General features: G+C 38.6%; 1 protein-coding gene across 7 annotated transcripts in view; it reads right to left on the reverse strand.

Moving 5' to 3' along the window:
• Nucleotides 1-22,862, reverse strand: part of FKBP5 (FKBP prolyl isomerase 5) — a 113,658-nt gene that overhangs the window by 15,839 nt on the left and 74,957 nt on the right. For all 7 annotated transcript variants that reach the window (XM_065912327.1, XM_065912321.1, XM_065912320.1 and 4 more), the window contains 3 exons: nucleotides 21,474-21,616; nucleotides 20,447-20,561; nucleotides 3,151-3,307 (listed from right to left, as the gene is read on the reverse strand). In XM_065912327.1, the coding sequence (XP_065768399.1) occupies nucleotides 3,151-3,307; nucleotides 20,447-20,561; nucleotides 21,474-21,616 (415 nt within the window). The remainder of the gene's footprint in view (nucleotides 1-3,150; nucleotides 3,308-20,446; nucleotides 20,562-21,473; nucleotides 21,617-22,862) is intronic.

Raw genomic sequence — 22,862 nt, forward strand, 5'->3', positions numbered from 1 at the left:
CTCTTAGACTGCTGTATCTCCTATTTTGTTCCTGCCATCTGGGAAATAAAGGACACGCTTTAACTGCTGGGAAGCAGGTATGCAGGTGAGTCCTTGCTGAGCGTTGTTTACTGACAGCATAGTTGTACAGTCTATTCTGTGAAGATGTATATGGAACGCAGTCCCGGCGAACTGTTTTGGGAGCATCTAAACCGACTTCCAATTATACAGAAACTTGTCTGATTTACTCTGAATTAGGCTGGGTGAGGAAGGACCCACAAATTCATCTGATTGAAAGACATGCTTTCTCAGTCATGTCCGACTCTTTGCAACTCCATAGACTGTAGCCCGCCAGGGTCCTCTGTCCATGAGGTTCTCCAGGCAAGAACACTAGAGTGGGTTGCCATTTCCTTCTCCAGGAGATCTTCCCGACCCAGGGATCGATCCCACTATCTCTTGCACTGGCAGGTGGATTCTTTACCCCTGCACTACTCGGGGAGCCCAACTGAAAGGCCACCACAAATGGAATTTCAGGCTTAACCAAAAGACAAGCTGGGTTACAGTAACAGAAGGAATCCAGTATCGATGTTCTTAAACTGAGAGGTGCCTGCGGAGGGCAGAGATACAATGACCGCTCATGACTGCTAAGCCCCTCTGTGCACACGAGAAGCACCTGCACCTCATATGCAATTGCTCCCTTTTCACAGAGGAAGAGACTAAGACTCAGAACTGCTTCCTGAGAGTCACAGAGACGCAGTGGTGGAGCCAGGATTTAAATTCAGACTGTGTGGGTCCCAGAATATTGTTTAGTTTTTGAACCACACTGCCTCATAATGAGATACTCTGGCTCTTGGCAGTCTGTTTTTGTTTGGGGTTGGTGCTGTACAGAAGACAGGGAAGAAAAAAGTTAAAACTAGCCATATTTTACCTAAAACAAGAAAGATTAACCAGTCACCATATTTAAAACAATATTAAAGACGTTGTCCTGATGAGAGGTGAGAAAATGGATTCTCTGGATGTGTTTTACGAATTCTTTATTATGAAAATATCCTGTCAAGGAGTCTTGTCAAAGTCAAAGAGAAGGTATGCCTGGAAATCTTTTGGAGAATGAAATACAGGTGACACTAAGAGTAACACCAAACACATATTTGCAATAGCCGTATTTATAGCCACACTCAGCTGCAGTGTGTCTGTTAGGTGGGAACCTGGTAAGACAAGTGAATTCACTGCACACGCTTCCCGCAAGCCCGGATTCTCTACGTACACAGATCTTACATGGTGCACGTGTGGGCAGTCTCCTGTTACAGGCGCTGCACTTCATGGCTCCTTAACATACTAAGCAACATCTTAAAGAGGAAATAACGTGTTCCTTTCTAACCATGTTATTTCCACAAAACATATGAAAAACCTTTTAAACCTAGAAATTCATGCAAACTTGTTGCCTACTTATGCCTGAAAAATCTACCACATGTTAAAACACGGTTTCCTTTTCCTTGGGGTCTGAGAGTCATCAGGACAGCAATAACAGCCAGTATGCTGAGGGCCGGGGTGTGTCAGGCACTTTGCTACGCTCCTTACATGCATTCGTTTTCTTAGTCCTTCACAGCTCTGCGAGGTAGATACTGTCACCCCCATTTTATAGAAAGGGAAACAGACTTAAGAGTCAAGTACACATGGCTGGTAAGCTGCATGTTCTTTTTGTTTCTTTTTTTTAAAACCACTAATCATATAACAATTTAAACCTGCAAGGAACCATCTGCATTAATAAATATAAGGGTAATTCCAGTTTCTCTCTGCCCATTAAAATTGAGACATCTGTTCCCCAACTGGCTTGTCAGCTAGGTTAAAATGTAACAAACTGATTCATATAATATTATATGCTTACAATACATACAGAACTCCTCTACAAGGAACTTAAATCTGAAAACATATGTGCATAAATACCACTCTCTTTATATGAGCTTAGAACTAATGTAACTTTGGGATGCTGGATTAAAAATAATTAGATATTACTTAGATATGGAAGAGATGGCCTGTCTATGCCCCACCTGAGTTAAAAAATAGTTTCTTATAGAAGAGAGAACTAGATTCATCTGAGTGAAGTACTCAGAAGGAGTGAAATACTACTATTTACATAGTAAATGCAAATAAAACACAAAGGTGGGAATATACTAGTTCAGAAAGGAATAAGGCAGAGGAAAAGAAGGTATTAAATTAAAGGTGCCTCAGTGAAGGCTCTAAAGGGTTCGAGATGTAGAGCATTTTGCAAGGCTTTTCAAGTGGATTAGTGGCATGACTGGAACATCACTTGAGAAATACAATTATGGCTCAAGTGTCAGGGCAAAGGTAAATATGCCATTGGATTAAGACTAAGGCTACACAAGGCAAGCAACTGTACAAAAGGCACAAGAATACCTATTGGCAAGCGCAGGTCATCAGGATTCCCAGTAACTCAAAATCCCACTGACTGAAACCCAAGGATCCAGGGAGAGAGGAGACGTGAGATAAGCAGATGCACTTTCACACAAATAGAATCAAAACACCCTGGTTTCTCTCAAGGGTCCATTTCTCAAGATAGAAGGGTTAGATCCATGGTATAATTTTAGGTCTAAAAATAATACCAAACATGTTTTCACAAGAGAGACTGTTAGTGTCTGATAGTTCTAAGCTTGGAAGTGCTAATGGATATCCTTATGATGGGAAAAATTTAGGCAAAAATGAGTCATCTCCGCTGCCTTTAGATCCAGGAAGAGCACTCTTTTTTCAGGGAGTCTGTATAAGAACAGGTGGCACAAATTCAAGTGGTAATAAATCATCCAAATGTTGCTTCTACTTCCAGCCCCCATGTTTTACCGCCTCCAGCCTAATCCAGAGAAAAGGGGAGAAGGGGCAAGAGCTTCCTGTCTTGGCGACATGGCCGGCAAAACAGAGAAGCAAAACTCGCCTGTCAGTCCTACCCTGAACACACATCAATCAAGTGAACTGGCTTACAAACCTCTGTAATATTATAAGGCCCATTAACTCCCCCTAACTGTAGCCTGATTTAATTAATTGTTTCCACTCTTGGCATTAACTTCACTGAAAATAGCAAAATGCTGATTGAAAAAACAAGTGTATCCCTGTTCTTTAGATAACGTCAGTCACTGTGTACTGAACCGGTACACTGCTTACCGTGGTCCAAGATATAAAATACATTGTTCCTCACGCTGCATTTTCTCCAGGGCTTTGTCAATTCCAATTGGAATGTCGTGGTCTTCTCCTTCACCAACGATGAACCCCACATCTCTGCAATCAAACATCCTTCCACCACAGCGGCCTTCCAGGTGGACTGAGAGAGGGGAGACAGGACAGTCAGCAGAGCAGCTCCTTGTGACGGGTTAATGTAGGGCCATGATAAATGAGTATTTCCCCTTCTTTGCATCTGGAGGCATATGGAGTATGTCCCTGTTGAAGCTTAGTCCACCCAGTTGGGAAATTTAAGAGCAATCATATTTATTTGTTTTAAATTTAAACTTAAAAATTACTGTAACCATATGAATAAAATAATTTAGCAGATAATAAAGTGGAAACAGTTCTAACTTAAGCTGACAGAGATATCCTCTACTGTAACACAAGAAATACTAGATTATTTAATAGGTAATTATCAAAATGCCACAAATTTAATACCAAGTAGATAAAGGCTTAAACATTTTCTTGGCTTCAGATGTCTGGGTTGAAAAACAACTGAATGGCTATTTCTCCCATGATATACAAGGGTTAACTGAATACAGAAGCTCTTTTTTAAGAGCTTTAACCTCATTCACAAACATGTTTAAATAAAATGGAAAAGCCAAAGGCAACATCATCAATAACTAACACAGCTGCAATCCCTTAGTGGAATAATAAATGTAAAATGTGAAGCAATCAAGTCTGCAATAACTTGACAAATCAAATTTCTCAGCCACCTCCTCAGAAATGTTAAGAGGTCAATTTCTCAGGGCCTACACTTCGCCACTGCACTCAAACTCAGCTCATTTGCAGGGTAATTTCATATTAGATAAGGGGCTTTATGTTAGTATAATATAGGAAAAATGCATATAGATATGTATTTTCCTCTTGATTGGTTAGACTTTTCCTTCTGGGATAAACAATTCTCTGAAACTTTCCAACTATGTTTAGTATTAAGGATATTCATTCCTTTCCATTTAGGTCTTTGACTCAGTAAGAAAAATGGATGGTTTGTATGACAGCACAGCAGCCAAAAAGCAATATAATAATTTATCTTTCATAGAAAATTCTTTATTCCTACTTCTGTAATATATTGGCCTTGATTCAAACGTAATGAATTCCTAAAATGCTTCTTTTCTAAGACTGGTTGGGCTACTTTAGATCAATAACTTGTTTTAGAGACTAAACATCACTTTTCTATTACACCCGTTCCATGAGACAGTTATCTTCCAAATACAAATCCAATTCCAACTTATACTTTTCAAATTCTGAATCTCAAAGGTCCTTTGAAACTCTAAAACTCTATAGTTCTATGACCCAGTACTGTAACTCTCGACTCAGACCAGAAACTAGTTTCAAAGCTAATTCCTGTAATTTGATCAGGTTACCTTTAACCCAGGCCTAAATGAGAGAAACTCTGAAGAGTAAACAGCAGTGGCATAGATACTAGGGGCCAAAATGTCACATGGACATTTATGCTTTCAAGTCCTCTACCCTTTTCTAATCACTATGATTAATACTATCCCGATTTGTTCCCATCACAGATATAGGATGGAGCCAGACACTTGGGCCAAACTAAAGAAGGCCTGACTTGAATCAGACCCTCTAAACAGGGGCAACAGCTAGACTGGCTCTCAGGGTGGAACTGGAATAGAGGAATTTTGTTCTGTTTCATACTCATAAATACAGATGACGCTCAATTAACTCACCTTTGGAACATCCTAGATAAAATACAACTTAGCTTGCAGCACGGTGAAGTTCTCTCAGAAACAGTCCCAAATAAATTCAACTTTATTATTTTCAAATACATACACACCTGAGAGATTCTGCAGGAAATTCTAAGCTTAAGATATTTTCACTAGAGGGACTTCCCTGGTGGTCCAGTGGCTAAGACTCTGTGCCCAATGCAGGAGGCCTGGGTTCCATCCCTGGTCAGGGAACCAGATGTCCGTCTGCATGCGGCAACTAAGCCCCGGCACAGCCAAGTAATTTTTTTTTTTTAAAGATATTTTTCACTAGAGTAAAAGCTCTATTTCTAAAGGATTTGAGAGTTCTAAAAAGTTTATGTTCTTAAATATTTTAAAATCTGCCCAAGAAATTTAGACTAATGTGATGACACGTTTCATGAAAAAAAGATTTGCTGAGCAAAGTGAATTTCAGCCCACGTATTGTAGCACATCTCAAGCGTTGAGATTTATGATCCTAGTAGCTCACAACTTTTTCTGTGTGAGGTTTATTGTTAGAAGTGTTTTCCTGCCTGAAGGAGAGAACATTTAGTGGGGGAGGAAGCTATCAGTACGTTCGTTGTGGTTTTAGGTTGATCAAGTTTGAATGTGTTTTCAAAACAGGAAATCCAGAGACTCTGCGAAAGATTCCTGCCTGTGTGTCAGTTTCCTAGGCCAGTTTTCAGCTTGATGCATATACTTTATCTTAAAATTATATAAATGATTTCAGAAAATCTCCTTACATGTGATAACCCTTCATGTTAGGGAAAGAAGAGACTGGCTACTAATAAACATGTTGGGAAAGATAAGTGAAGCAAGCAAGCAAAAAAAAAAAAAAAAACTTCAAGTCAAATTACAATGAAGGTATAATTAAAAAAGCCAAAAAAAAAAAAAAAAAAAAAAGTTCACCACAGCTGATCTAAGAGGGATAATACTGGGAGAACCAGTGTTTTTAGCCACCCAATAGGGAAACATTTGCAATAACGCTTACACTTACTACCTTATAGAGGAACTAATCTTTTTTTTCTATTAAATCTCTTTTTAAGTTTAACCTGAACAAGCACTATAGTACCACAAAATCTTAAATTGATAAACTGATATGCATGTGTGCATACACACAGCAGTCTGTATGTGGGTATATAAAACCTTTTAATATTGACATTATCTGGAATGTCAGTGCAAGAGGAGGTGTTACACCCTTAGCTAGTAGAGAGTCCATTGATTCTTTACATCTACAAGTAGCAAACCCTATTGCTAGGTTAACTGGTTTCTAAAATTGGAACACTGGTGTGACATGTTTCATGGGACAATTGACAAGAACTCACACCCCACCCTGGAGCTCCACCAAATGCCTGCTGATTACCACAGCAGGGTCCCCCATCATGGGGACAGATGCAGACATGTCTGGCTCCCATCTATCTGTTTTTTTAAAAATTGTCTGAACAATTGCTACCAAAGAAAACCATGGCAGCTCTGGCTGTGGAAGACCTGTGGCTGCTTTTGACCTTGTATCACTTAGTGCAAATACTCATTTAATAAATATTTAATAATAACCATCATGACTCACTGGGAGCTCGGCCTCAAGGGCTCAGGAGGTCTGTTGCTAATTCCAACCAGCCTGATTTACGGGAAGTAAATGATCTATGACGTGCCCAAAGAGAATAAAAGTACATACAGGATGCTTCTACTTAGGGCTTTTTTTGGGGAGAGTAAGAAATACACAAGTTAAAAAGGGACAACATTTTCTCTTGACTTCAAGTCTACGTAACTTAAAGGGGGGAGATCCTCCAAATCCCATGAAATCAAACCAAACTGAATTACCCGAGCCTCCCCAAGCAATCCGAGTTTAACCACATCAAGTGAGCCTGGTCTGCTGCAAAACATCACTTAAACTGGAGCTCTGACTTATTGTTCTCTTACTGCCCTAGAGCAATTTTGTTTTGAAGAGCACAGAACACCCTGTTCTGAATGTGGCTGGCACATGAACTCGATGTGCTGACAGCAATTTGTACTCCGATTAAAATGGGGGGTGGGGTGGGGAGGAAAGAGTGCACTGGAGTAAGGAAAGGAAAAAAAAAACTGGAATGCAAGACTCCAAAAACTTGCATTTTGGGTATAATTTGTATTTTAGGAAGCAAAACTGAGAAAGAGGCTCCATAACCTTAAAAAAAATGAAAAAGTGCTGTAATCCCTCCAGCCTAAAGACGGTTAGCTCTGGTGAGTGTTTTTTCCCTTTTCTAATTATAGTAGTTGGTGTCTGATAGCTTTGCACTCATTCCCAAAACAATTACTGGGTCATGGGGATCTGAATGGGAATGTTGTAATGGCATTACTACTAGACAAGACTGGCCATTTAGCCAGAGAAAACCAGGTTGTGACAGGTTACTCCCACTCAGCAAGGATTTTCTCTGCTGCCTACTTTGTGCCAAGGGAGTTTCTCTCTGTCTGCGTCTCCTGCCTAAGAAAGCAGAGCACTCAAGAGACAGTGGGATCTTAATGACCTCCTTGGAGAGGCAGATCCAGAGGTGGGTTTCTCAAATCAGGAGAGGCATATTAATCGCTGAGCAGAAGAGGCACTGCTCCCCCTCAGGCACGGTGGTCACCACCCCCCCCCACACACACACACACTGCTGCCTGTCCTCCTCGCCGTTCTGTCCTGTGATGAACTAATACCATCGGAAGGCTGCTCAAGGCACTGACGGACAGAAGCTAGCTGAGAGCAGGCATGGAACCCGGCTGCCTGAACAGAACAACGTTTATGAAAATGGTTATACGTCTCAGTCTAAACAGGAAGCATACACACAGCAATACATTCTACACCAATACACCTCCTCACCACTCTCCCCTTCACACCAGTACAGCACTTGAGTCACTGCTGGATTCCAGTCCCATTCAATCACTTAATAATTGTGGCTTTAGGCAAGGTCATTTAAATTTTCTGAAGATCAGTTTCCTCATCTATACATTAGGGAAACAATGTTAGCTAACTCCTAATTGTTGAGAGGTACTGAATTAAAGCTTTTAGCCCAATACTTGACATCTATTCATTTATATGTCAGGGCAGCTACTATGTGAAAACACTATTATGTGTGGCTACACAGAGGTGAACTCAATGAACGTTAGCTATGATTATTTTCCTGCAATTAGTGGTAAATTATACCAGATTAAACAAAAATTAGAACTTGGTATGAGAAACCAGTTAATGGCTGCACAGAGAAAGCTGTCAAAATGTTAATAAAATTCAAAGTAGGCAAAGGCAATATCTTACGCTTTTGTACCTCGCAGTGTGTAACTGTGGGTACAACACACAGTTCAGGGCCAGAAAGTAAATATTTACTTAACGATTAATCTGAAAACAGGGCATTAAGGAAAATGGTAGTAATTTTCACTCATTTATAGGAATTTTCCCTTCTGAATATATTAGAACTCCTATTTTTAATAAACATAAGAGCTATTTAAATTCATCACTGATATGGAGCTTTTGTTTTTAATACTATTCTAAAATAAATGGCCCATCAGCTGAATTTTTTAATATACAAAAAGATTGTTTTCTATTAAGATTTTACTCTACCTGAAGATTTGAAGATAACTTTTAGAGCTATATGGGCTTCCCTTGAGGCTCAGACAGTAAAGAATTCGCCTGCAATGTTGGAGACCTGGGTTTGATCGCTGGGTTGGGAAGATCCCCTGGAGAAGGGCATGGCAACCCACTCCAGTATTCTTGCCTGGAGAATCCCCATGGACGGAGGAGCCTGGTGGGCTACAGTCCATGGGGTCGCAAAGAGTCAGACATGACTCAGTGACTAAGCAGCCTTTAGAGCTATGTAAAACCGAAATATCCAAAGAATAAACACTATCCATTTCAGACCCAGGTGCTGTGCTTAGTCATTCAGTCGTGTCAGACTCTCTGCGACCCCATGGACTGGAGCCCGCCAGGCTCCTCTGTCCATGGGATTCTCTCAGCAAGAATACTGGAGTGGGTTGCCATGCCCTCCAGGGGATCTTCCCAACCCAGGGGTGGAACCCAGGTCTCCTGCATTGCAGCTGGATTCTTTACCATCTGAGCCACCAGGGAAGCCCAAGAATACTGGAGTGGGTAGCCTATCCCTTCTCCAGGGGATCTTTACAACCCAGGAATTGAACCGGGGTCTCCTGCATTGTAGGCAGATTCTTTACCAGCTGAGCTACCAGGGAAGCTCTAGACCCAGGTACCATACTACATTACTTTGTGAAAATATCTAATAAAATGGTTTCAAGAACTGCTCTCTCTTACTGGACAAAATTTGCCAGGGCATTAAAGCATGTGAAAAACAAACACCACCAGAAAAACCCTCATAGCTCTATCAGATTTCTTTTTTTAAAGAATTTTTTATTGGGGGATAATTACAATATTGTGCTGGTTTCTGCCATATGTCAACATGAATCAGCCACAGGTATACACGTGTCCCCTCCCTCTTGAAACGCCCTCCCGGCTCCCACCCCATCCCACCCCTCTAGGTTGTCACAGAGCACCGGGCTGAGCTCCCCGTGTCACACAGCAAATTCCCAATGCCTGGCTTACATATGGTGATATATAGGTTTCCATGCTACTCTCTCAACTCGCCCCCGTCTCCTCTTAGCCTGCTGCATCCACAAGTCTGTTCTCTATGTCTGCGTCTCCACTACTGCCCTGAAAATAGGTTCATCAGTACCATCTTTCTAGATTCCACATACATGTGTTGGTACACAACATCTGTCTTTCTCTTTCAGACTTACCTCACCCTGTACAATAGGCTCTAGGTGGATGAACAATAGGCTCTAGGTTCATCCACCTCATTAGGACTGACTGAAATGTTTTTTAAAGCTGAGTAATATTGCATTGTATATATGTACCACAATTTCTGTATCCATTCATCTGTCGATGGACATCTAAGTTGCTTCCATGTCCTAGGTATTGTAAAAATCTCCGCAGTGAACACTGGGGTCCATGTGTCTCTTTCAGTTACGGTTTTCTCAGGGTATATGCCCAGTAATGGGATTGTTGAGTCATATGGTAGTAGTTCTATTCTTGGTTTTTTAAGGAACCTCCACACTGTTCTCCATAGTGGCTGTAATAGTTTATATTCCCACCAACATGCAAGAGGGTCCCCTTTTCTCTACATCCTCTCCAGCATTTATTGTCTGTAGATTTTTTTAATGATTGCCACTCTGACTGGTGTGAGGTGATACCTCATTGTAGTTTTGATCTGCATTTCTTTAATAATAATAATAATAATCTATCAGATTTCAACATGGGCATACATTAAATCTTTCCTCTATTTTCAATTTTTGGACCATTTTGGGTTTTGGTGCTATTTATAAAGAATATATGTATTATTTATAAGGAACACATACCTAGATTTTGTTGTCATCTTTGTGTTAACCTCATGACAATTTCTGCCTTTAATAAATAGGTGACTTTACCACATTTATATTTTTTGTAACAGATGACTTTGATTGATTTTTCCTACCTTATTTTTTATTCCCAACATAATATTTTCTTGTTATTTTTCCTTTATCACCTTTATTAGATCAGTCAAATTTTCCTTGTTCCTTTATTTCCCCACTTCATGCTGGTGGTTTGGAAGTTCTATCTACTATTCTTACTGGCACCTAACATTAAATTTTGAAAAAATCATTTAACACACATACACACATTTATCAATGTGAACTAATTTCAACCTCCTCCTGAGAAACCTGTAGGCAGGTCAAGAAGCAAAAGTTAGAACAGGATATGGAACAACGGACTGGTTCCAAATTGGGAAGGTTGTATATTGTCACCCTGCTTATTTAACTTATATGCAGAGTACATCATGTGAAATGCCAGGCTAGATGAAGCACAAGCTGAAACCAAGATTGCCTGGAGAAACATCAATAACCTCAGATATGCAGATGACACTACCCTTACGGCAAAAAGCAAAGAAACTAAAGAGCTTCTTGATGAAAGTGAAAGAGGGGAGTGAAAAAGTTGGCTTAAAACTCAGCATTCTAAAAACTAACATCATGGCATCTGGTCCCATCACTTCATGGCAAACAGATGGGGAAACAATGGAAACAGTGAGAGACTTTATTTTTGGGGGCTCCAAAATCACTGCAGATGGTGACTGCATCCATGAAATTAAAAGACGCTTGCTGCTTGGAAGAAAAGTTATGACCAACCTAGACAGCATATTAAAAAGCAGAGACATTACTTTGCTGACAAAGGCCCATCTAGTCAAGGCTATGGTTTTTCCAGTAGTCATGCGAGAGTTGGACTATAAAGAAAGCTGAGCACCGAAGAATTGATGCTTTTGAACTGTGGTGTCAGAGAAGACTCTTGAAAGTCCCTGGACTGCAAGAAGATCAAACCAGTCAGTCCTAAAGGAATCAGTCCTGAATATTCATTGGAAGGACTGATGCTGAAACTGAAACTCCAATACTTTGGCCACCTGATGTGAAGAACTGACTCACTGGAAAAGACCCTGATGCTGGGAAAGACTGAAGGCAGGAGAAGGGGACTAAAGGGGATGAGATGGTTGGGTGGCATCACTGAATAGATGGACGTGAGTTTGAGCAAGCTCCGGGAGTTGGTGATGGATAGGGAAGCCTGGCGTGCTGCAGTCCATGGGGTCGCAGAGTTGGACACGACAGAGCAACTGAAATGAACTGAACTAATCAGCAGAATCTCTCACTAAATAAGAAAATCATTTTAGCCAATTTCCTTCCTCTCATTTTCCTTTATTTCCCATCTGCATCTCATTTTGTTAAAATGACCCAGACTGTTAAACAATTACTATTTTTAACATTATAATTCTACCATTTCAGGGATCCCAACTTCAGTTGTCATGATATGGAAATTACTTTTATGCTCACTGATGTTTCTTATGCCTAAGGCTTCACTTCTTGGCTTTATCTTTTGTGATGTTTTCATATATCCTCCCTCCCCCCAAAAAGGGCACAAGTTTGCATACTCCCAACAGTTAATTTTGTTCTTATAGTTAAGTGGGAATTTGGCTGGGGATAGAATTTTAGGTTCAAAATACTCATAGACAATGCTCAAAACGGTCTTTTAGTATTTAGTTTCACCAGGTCATTCTGATTCTTAGTCCTTTGCACAGTTTCTCCCTGGAAGCATGCAAAATTTTCTTTTAAGTAATGGAATTAAGAAATTTCAGCAGATATAAACACAATGGACTACTACTCAACCATAAAAATAATGAAATCTTGCCACTCATGACAATATGGATGGATTTAAGAGTGTATTTATGCTAAGTAAAATAAGTCAGAAAAAGACAAATACCCTCTAATTTCATGTACATGTGAAAACTAAAAAACAAAGCAAATGAACAAGTGTAACAAAACAGAAGCAGATTCACAGGTATAGAAATCAAGAGGGATGCCAGAGGGGAGAGCGGATAAGTGAAACAGATGAGGGAGATAAAGACGTACAAACTAGAAAATAAATGTCAGGGATATAATGTACAGCATAGGGAATACAGCCAGTAATACTATAATAACCCTGAATGATGACAGATGGTAACCACACTTACCATAGTGATCATTTTGTTAATGTATTGGGTTGGCCAAAAAATTCGTTCTGTAAGCCGATGCTGAACGAACTTTTTGGCCAACCCAATCTGAAACCAACATTTTAAGTCTATTATACTTCAACTGAAAGAAAAGAAAAAAGAAAGAGGGAAGGAGGAATTTCATCAGGATGTATCTAGGTGAAAAAGCACTTCTTACTCCTGTGCCACTATTAATTGGCCCTTTCAATCTTAAGATTCTTCTTCCTATAGGAAGATACGTATTATCTATTCTTGATTAATTTTTCATCTCTGGGTTTTTTTCTGTGTTCTGAGATTTTCTTTACCATCTTTTGTATCACTAATCTCAGGATTCTGAGACTGTCCATTTTGCTTTTCAATCCTTCCTTGGTATTCCAGTTTCGATAATCACATTCTTAATTTACAGATACTTTCTTATCGTCTTCATTTTCAGAGCAGCTGATCTTGAGTCATGAATTCAATATCCTGTTAAATATCTCTTAAGATAGTAATTAGTATTTTGAAAGTTTTCTTCTATTTCTTAAGTCTATCTGAGTGTTTGTTTCATGGTATCTGCTAAGGATTCTGTATTGTTTGGCCATATTATAAAGGAAGGATTCAGAAAGATCAAGTGAGTTTAGTTAGCTGACGCAGGTTTTCTAAGCCCTTGGATTAGGTAAACCTTTTCCCAAGAGGGGTGGGCTGATCATGGGGATCTCTGGGTGAAGGGCCCACAGATGTTTATTGAGCATTTACTATGTGCTGAGATGATGTGCACAGGAAGACTGGGGACACCTTTTTCCACTAGCAACATAGGAGAAAGTTTTACTTCAGGAACAATACACTTCAGCTTATTTACTGTTGGGCAGAGTTGCTCTTTCACTTTCTCCCCCTTCAAATCTGTTTTGAAAGTTCAAAGGTACTTTATGTTCTCATTCTGTAGTCCAAGTCCTAACACATGGAGTCTTCCGAGGCAGATCCCTATTTTATTTTAGAAATCTGGCCTTACTGACTTTAGTCTGGGAGCAAAAGTCACAGCCAAGCCCTAGAGTACTAATTCTCAATCCCTGCCTGCAAACTAGAATCACGTGAGAGTTTTTTTTTTTAAAAAAACCCTTATGCCTGGAGTTCCATCCTTTGAGATCTAATATTCTTATTTAACTGGCCTGGACTGAGACCTGGGCATCAGGATTTTAAAAGCTCCCCAGGTAACTCTAAATTCAGCCAAAGTTGAGAACTTGCTACACAAGAGGCCTGCTGGCCCAGCTGTTCCATATTGTTTTATAACAACCCTGATGATTGCCCCATAGCCTGCTTTGGCTCTCTTGCACCAGCTAACCAAGCCTGGAGTTCTGCCCAAGCTTGTGGAGAAGAACAGCATGTACCTCTGCAAAGTCTTTACACCTGTTGTGGGCTGAGTTTCCTGAGTCTAGTTTCCATCAGTCCAATTTTATCTACTTTACATATTCCAGAAATTCTCCATAATTTTTGACATACTTCTTGAAGACTTCCTGTTTTCCACCACTAACATGGATTTCTTCCTCTTTTTTGAAATCATTCTCCACCCATCCCCTTCCCTTCCCCAACTCTCATTTCAGTGGGATTCGTGGAGGGAAAGAAGGTGAGAGGGAAGGGTACTCCCAACAACTCGACTCCCTGTAGATCACTCTGTTGAAATTTTCACATTTGAAAATACTGCCGACTGTCTGCACTCTTTGCATTCAGATGTAGTTGAAAGTACTGTGAGGTAAGAAAGTTTCACAAAGAGAGCATTTTGATGCATGTACTCCAAGCACAAAGTTAACAAATCAGAAGAGGTGAGAGATGGGAGGTGGGGGAAGAGGAGCTGGTAGCTCTTCAGAGCTTTATATCAGTCAATTGGTTTTTCTAAGAAAGCAAAGCTTAAAAGTAACAATGTAGCTATTACTGGCAATGAAACTAAGGTATGATGACTAAAATATCAGTCATCATGATAATATCAATTAGAGGACCTTAGAACACAGTGACTTTTCTTTAATGGAAAAAGGACAACATTGCATAAAAATTACAAGATGGTCATCTTAATGGACATAAAAACACACACTGGAAGAGGATCTATTGATTTGCAACCATTAGCATCCTGAGAGACAGAGTAAAATATCACAATTTCTTTGAGAAAGATTAATATATTTAGAGACAGAAAAGAATAAAATTATATAAAGGATTATTCCAATATATCAAAAATTCTATTCATAGAATATATTAGAATATTACAGGATAGAATTCTATATGGAATATTATATATCAATATAGAATGTTGATAGAATATTAGATATCAATATATCTTCTATATAACACACACTGGAAGAGGATCTATTGATTTGCAACCATTAGCATCCTGAGAGACAGAGTAAAATATCACAATTTCTTTGAGAAAGATTAAATTCTGTCAAATTAATGTACAATTCTCTCTTCCACAAAGAAACCATTAAAAGGAAGCAAAAGATCACAATTCAATAAAAGCCTTTTGATTCCATCCATAACTTTGTTCTTCAAAAAAACAACCAACAAAAATCCTGGGGAAATATGATTTAGGTAAGATTACTAAGAAGGTGTATAATTATTTTGAAGACTGTTACTAAAGACAAACTGATTATGGGTTCCAGATCAACCCTGGTAGAGGAAAAGGATTTGCTGATCAGTTGGCTGGAAGAGTATAAGGCAAAGAGAAGTCAAGGGTTTATTTCCTTAAATCTATTTAAAGGAAGCAAAACATATGATATAAACATAATGTAGAAGATAAAGAAATTGTCTGCCACATTCTAGGCACCTTTCTTCACTTAACTGTCACAACAATCTGTGGGGGTAAAAAATTATTATTCTCATTTTACAGATGAGAAAGGTGGATGCTCAAGCTGATTAAGTAACTTTTCTAAGGTCATAAAAATATCAACTAGTGATTCTGAGATTCAAAAGTTGTGTCTATCACTTCTGAAGCCTGTGGGGCCCCTCCCCTGACTATTCATTGTACCTTTATACATAAAAGACAGAAACTCAGTCATTCTTGTATATCTATAATGACAATATTATAATGGGTGATCACTGTAGTTTTTCTTTCACAACTGGCCTTAGTTCTAGGACTTCTACTTGCTTTTGAATAGTCTATAGTGATGCTACAAAAAAAAGGCACATCAGTCAAGATAAGACTAAGAAGACTTTAAAAGGAACAAGGTGATCTTGGTTTCTGACAGGAACCACTTCTGAGTCAACCTTCTGTCTTCCTCCCACACAGAGTTTCAAAGAGCTTCATATAGGTTTCACAGAGGGAAAGCAGAACACCTTAACCTTGATAACTGACAATACAACAAATTTTTATAAAATTGATTTGTTCCAGAAAACCCAAAAGGGCTTCTGGGAGAAAAAAGAATAATCCATTTACTCTAAATTTCCCAGGAAAATACAAACTAACAAGAGAGACAAAAAAATTAGTCATTGCCTTTTCTTAATATATTTAGAGACAGAAAAGAATAAAATTATATAAAGGATTATTCCAATATATCAAAAATTCTATTCATAGAATATATTAGAATATTACAGGATAGAATTCTATATGGAATATTATATATCAATATAGAATGTTGATAGAATATTAGATATCAATATATCTTCTATATATCAATAGATATATAGTAGATATATTGATATCTAATATTGATAGATATCTAATATTGATAGATCTATTATATATCAATATATATATTAATATATTGATATATAGAAGATATATTGATATCTAATATTCTATCAATATATTATACAATATATAATATATATCAATATAGAATATTGGTAGAATATTAGGTAGAAAAAGAGAATATTATCCTTCATGCAAAAAGGGATTATAAGAAAAAATTAATGTATCTGCTCATTTCTGCAAAAACATACAAGAATAAACCAAGAATTAATGAGACTGGCTACCTATAAGAGGCAGAAATTTAGGAACAGAGTGGAAATAATGAGGTAATGGGGATAGGTTAGTAGGATGAGGGGGATAACACTTCTGAGTGTGTCTTTATATCATTTAGAATCATGGTAATGTTTCATATACCTCAAAAACAAATAATTAAAACCAACCAGAGTGTGAGGGGAACTCCAATGGAAGGCAAACATAACAGATGAACTTGACTGTATTACAAGTGAGTAACATAACCACAATGAAGGGAATGAGAATGAAAGAACTAACCTAAGTTGGAGAATAGTATTTTCAATGTATGCTACAGGCTCAGGACAAAAGGAACTACTTTCAAGATACTTCCTACTTAGGAAATTTGTTTTTCATGGGGGCGGGGGGTGGGGGTGGGGTGGTGTGTGTGTGTGTGTGTGTGTGTGTGTGTGTGTGTGTGTGTGTGTGTGTGTGCGCGCGCGTGCGTGCGCACGCATTCAGTCACTCAATCATGTCCAATTCTTTGCTGTTTTTCATAGGGGTGGGTGGGTGGGTATGTGTGCATTCAGTCACTCAGTCATGTCCAATTCTTTGCAACCCAATGAACTATAGCCCTCCAGGCTCTTTTCTGTCTACTGAATTTCCCAGGCAAGAATATTGGAGGGGTATGGGTTAGCAATTCTGAAACTGCTTTCTGTGTATACTATGATTAAGCAAATAAATAAATACACTGTGGATAATGAGAGACAGGTTTCTCGCTGTAGGAGAAAGCAGGTTCAAAGAAGCAGAGAGAAGGCTAAAACAAATCTGTGCTGGGGTGAAACTGAAAGTGTCAGTACATACCCATGGTTTTTAACATATTATTGACCAGGGGATTTCGGCAGAAACTTAACATCTGTGACCAACAATTTTATATAAATAAATCTTGAAAAGTCTCTGGTTAATAAAGTTCAAGTAACAGAAAAGGTATTAATACATTTCTAGTCAATAAAGAGTTAATACATATACACATACTAATACAGAAGTACACATAGACATGTACAGATGCATTGAAGTACATGTATTTCCTGGACCTGTTAAGAGCTTCTAGAAGCAATAACATTCCATAGCATGAGTATACCTAGCACCCAGATCTTCATTTCTAAATACCATTCTCCAGGAAAGGCAATCAGAGCTCCTTGGAGAAATGGCTGATTCTACACCTGGGGCAGGAAAATTAACCAAATAAACCCTGAGCATCCAGTGGTGTCAAAAGTAAGCGTGTGCTCAAGAAACAGTGTTGAAAGGACAAAGTAACCAAGCTGAAGGAATTCTGAATCACCAAATCTAGGACAATATGAGCAACAAGAATACTAACAAATAATAACCTACAGAATAAAACAATATCCATGGGTTAATACTTATGTAAATAAACAACTGAATAAACAAATAGGGGAGAAGAGGCAGCTCTTCCTTACAGCAGAATTCTAATTAAATGTAGAAGAAACAGTGGAAATAGAAAAGTCACCATTAGGCAAATACCACAGTAATAACTGTTGCATACAAAAATCGTTCATTCAAAAGTGCTAAAATTAGTGTGTGAAGGTGTGATGTAAAAGAGGTTATTCCCATAGTTTCCTAATATTTCCCTCCCGATGAGCTACTCAGTAATTATGGACAGAAAAACAGTAACTTTATCGTGGAAAAACATGGCAGACAGACCCCACCTTAACCAAGTGATCCAAGTTACCACCACCAGCAGTGAGACATCAACGTCATGCACCTCCTGATAACTGAGACGGGCACACAACATCACTTATGTGGTATTTTTCCAAGTATATGTAGCCTCAATCTGATCAGGGGAAAACATCAGACAAATCCAAATGGAGGGGTATTCTACAATCATCGGCCAGCTATCTTCAAAAGTGCTAAAGTCATGAAAGACATAGAAAGATGATAAACCGTCACAGATTGAAGGAGACAAGACAACTAAATTACAATGTTGGATACTGAAATTGATGGTGCACTGGAAAAAGGACATCAACATGGCAACTGGTGACATTAAAATTAACATTTGCAGAATGGTTAATAGCGCAGAATCCGTGTTAATTTCCTGATTTTGACAATGTATTGTGATTAGGTAAGATGGCAACACTAGGGGAAGCTGTGTGAAGCATATGAGGAAATTCTCTGTACCGGTTTTGCAACTTTTCTGCAAGTTAAAAATTATTTCAGTGAAACATTAAAAAAAAAAAGACTCCACTGAAAATATTACCAAAAGCAAGATTTTATTTAATTTAGCGTGTTCCAAAGTTAACTCTTCAGTGTAGCTTTGTAGTATTGCCTATAACTGGGAAAAGTTTTTCCTTTTAATTTAGTTGACAAAAACCTACAGTTTTACTACATAAATTGTTGAGTTAGGGAAGTCACTATAGCATAGGTGAAAAATCCTTTATTTGTATGTTTGAAATTTTTCATAATAAAAATTTAAAATACATGTTATAGACAAGATTTCTAAGTGCTTATTAATACACTGCAGAGAATTTCCTATTATTTCTATAACCTTCATAAACATTTAGAATTTGGTCATAGAATGTTTAGGGCTAGTAGGACCTTAGAAATCAAGATAGCTTTCCTTGTGTCACTGTACACGAAAGAAGCTAAAGCCAGAGAGGCAGCATCCAGTTAGAGTTCTCTCCACACCCTCTCCAGCATTTGTTGTTTGTCAATTTTTGACGATAGCCATTCTGACCAGTCTAAGGTGATATCTCATTGAAGTTTTGATTTGCACTTCTCTAATAACTAGTAATGTTGAACATCTTTTCATGTGCCTGTTGGCCATCTGTATGTCCTCATTGGAGAAATGTCTAGTTAGGTTTTCTGCCCATTTTTTGAGAGGGCTGTTTGTTTTAATGCTGCTAAGCATCAAAGTGTTTATGAATTTTGGAGACTAATCCCTTACTGATTAAAAAAACCTTTTTTTTGGCTGCACCACACGGCTTGCAGGATCTTTATTTCCCTGACCAAGGATTGAACCCCAGGCCATCGCAGTGAAAGTACTGAGTCCTAACCACTGGACCGCCAGAGAATTCCCTTGATTTTTTCATTTTAATGGATGCATTTCTTTATGCTTTCTCACAGCTGTCTTTTTTGAAGTACTTCGGCTCAGTAGATGGAATCTTGCAGAGATCTATCTGTGCAGAAAGCATGTGCTGAACACCAAATGTGTGTAAGGCTCTGTAAGTGACGCTGGAAACAAAAAGATGAAGAAAGGTTCTCGTCCTCCAGCATACACTGTGCAGAGGAAAGGAGCAGATGCCAACTGGAGGCTACAGTGACAAGCGGTGTACACAGTGGCACATGATATGTGTACACCTCCCTCTGGGAGGGAGGAAGCGCACTCAGTTACCCAGTCCTCATCCTATCCTTACACCCAATTTAGCAAATGAAAAAAAAAAACAAAAAACAAAACGGAATAGCTTCAGGTCACTCTATATGACAAAGCAGAACTTGAACCCAGGTCTCCTGACACCGAACAGAATAAATTATTCCCCAGTTTTGATCTGTCTAAAATGATGAACCATTTTTTTATCCTGACAACAGCCTGTGAGATGAGTTTGAGAGCCCTAAACGGCATTACCATCTACCACTCTATTTAGTAAATGTAATCTTGGGTAATTTATGTAACTTCTCCGAACTCACTTCTCTCGCCTAGGGATAATTAACCATACCTCAAAAGGTTACTGTGAGAAATAAATGAGTAAATATATAAGGTAACTAATATGGCTATTGGCACACCAACGAGTCCACAGACTAACAGTCCACGACTAACTAATATGGCTATTGGAGGTCCCATCCTTATTGGATGGGCTTACCTTTTACTCACTTTTTTAAAGAGTTTGAAGAAGCTGGTACAGTTCTTGGCACATATAGGTTGAGTGAATATTTACTAAATGAAGTCATTATTAAATAAATGTTGAATTTAAAACTATTCTAGAGATAAGTATTCAATACATTTATTCTTATAAAGAGTTTAGAAAGGAAAGTTCCACTTTGTCCACATAACTGGAACCTCTCACAGCAGTACTTACTCTCTACTGTCGCTCCCTCATTTGGGTTTGAATACCCTTCTCCTTTTCGTTTGATTCTTCGGATAATACCTCCATCTTCAAATAAATCCTCTCCTTTGAAATCAAGGAGCTCAATCTAGAAAGGAAAAGAGGATCTGGCTGAGAATGGCCCAAAGTCAATTTAACATACTTAAACACTAGGGCAACTATTCTCCTTTCATTTTACAAAACAAAACTCTTGTTTTATATTTATCTGTGCTTCTCAGTTATTGAAAAAGTAGGGAAAAAAGAACACTGCTCTTTTCAATACCTGGAAAGAACCTTCATGTAACGATAATGTCTAGGACCACATCCTGTGGGGCTACACTGCAAAGACAGACAGGAAATACTAGGAAAACTGCCTTGTGGGCAAAACGCCAGAGTGACACAGTTCTGGCCCAAAACTACTTTGTTTAACTCTAGAGGCCACCACTTTTTCACCCCAGATTCATGGAATTCCCTTCTTAAAATGTAAGGTTAAACCCTATGAATCCTGGGTACAATGTTTTAGGCATTTTCCCTCTTAATTTTTTAATTAAATGTGGCCAAACATATGTGACTCAACACAGGATGAATAACATTTTATCACCACCTACTGCTTCTAATGAGGAAGTGAGATCTGGGACAGTTATAAACCTCTGTCATAAAAATAGCTTTACAACTTGCTTTAGGTGTATTTCAACACTTATGTCCCACATTTCTCATCCTGTCCTCTGGTCAGGTCTGAGTACGTCACAACTCACACCGCTGACCAGAACCTTTATTTCTAAGCCTGGTTTCTTTTGTTTATTTGGATATGACCGTTTTGTGCCAGAGACACGTTTCTAAGAAAGCACTGGCACACACCCCTTGGGTTTGTGGGAAACAATTCAAGAAGCCAAGCTCCAAAATAAATAAGTTGGATCCGACTCTCAATAGCAAGCTTAGCTCCTCCTTGCACTGCCTGCCGCTTTGGAGTCAGCGCTGCATACAGCAGATGCTAACACGGCGACATCACACACATACTTGCCTCAAAAAAGAGAGTTGCATTCGAGGGAATTTTGGGGAGACTGCCAGCTGAGCCATATGCATATTCGGGTTTGCAGAGTAAATGACAGATCTCCCCTTTCTTCATGGTAGCCACTCCAATGTCCCATGCCTTGATAACTTGGCCTAGGAGAAAGGAAAAAGTGGTTGAAAGCTATAGGCTATATTTTAAGACTTCCACAAAACAAAAATTCAAACACATTTCCCATTCCTTAAACTATATACTACTCAGCTAGGAAGCAGGAGCTACAAAAAAACTCAGTAAAAGTTACACACTAAGAAACAAATTGTGATTTTTTTTTTCTGAAAGGTAACAGAGAAGATTCTCTACTGAGAAGCATGAAAGTGGTATCAGATTCTAAACTGCTCAAAGACTAAGTCTTTGAAAAATGGCAGTAACATAATCTCTAAAATGTGGCTGGGCTGCAGTTGTTGCTTAATTTATAATTTCAACCATAAGAATAAGTACGTGTTTTCTAGGCAGAGATGGAACAAAAATAGTATAGAAAATGGAATTTGTCCTAAGAAAGCTTATAATTTAGTTGGGTAGACAAAAACAACAAACAAGAAGCAGTCGGAAAAGTATAAATTGCATAAAACGGCCCATGAAACAGATTTCTCCTCAAAGTTTAGAGTAAAAAAAAAAGTGGTTTTTATTTTTCTAAAAAACCAGAATGATGTGTGTCCTCTTCTGCCAAATCACAAGAACTACAGAACTCAGATTTTTTTTTTTTTTTTGCTTACTTCCAGGAAACTAAAAGTTTACTGCTTAACCGTAAAACTGTATTATTACTATTATTTTTTTATATGGACCATTTCTAAAGTCTTTATTGAATTGGTTACACTACTGCTTCTGTTTTATTGTTCTGACTTTTTTGGCCACAGGCATGTAGGATCTTAGCTCCTGACCAGGGATCAAACCCACACCCCTCACACTGGAAAGTGAAGTCTTAACCACTGGACCACCAGGGAAGAAACTTAACCTACATAGTTGTATCTCACAATAAGCAGTCCTAAATCCTTTGGAAAACAACAGAAAATGTACAAAACTTCAAGGGATGATATACAAATTTGAGGTGCTCTGTCAAAGACTTAAGTATTCAAAGTGAGACCAGGTGAGCAATGAACACCAGAAAAAGCAAATTCTGAAGACAGCTGTTATCCTGAACTGAGAGCTGAAGGCAGGATTACAGTAAGGATGATTAGGACAAGGGGAACTCTACACTAGGGTAGGGAAGTAGAGATGGACAAAGCACTTGTGGCTCGTGACTTCAGCTTAGCCTTAAGCATCACAACTTTTCAAAATGTCAGATATACTTATTTTCAAGTACTTATTTTACAAACACCTAAGAGAGAAAAATAGAAGTGAAAA

The sequence above is a fragment of the Muntiacus reevesi genome, chromosome 20, assembly GCF_963930625.1.
Source record: "Muntiacus reevesi chromosome 20, mMunRee1.1, whole genome shotgun sequence".
NCBI classification, from domain to species: Eukaryota; Metazoa; Chordata; class Mammalia; order Artiodactyla; family Cervidae; genus Muntiacus; species Muntiacus reevesi.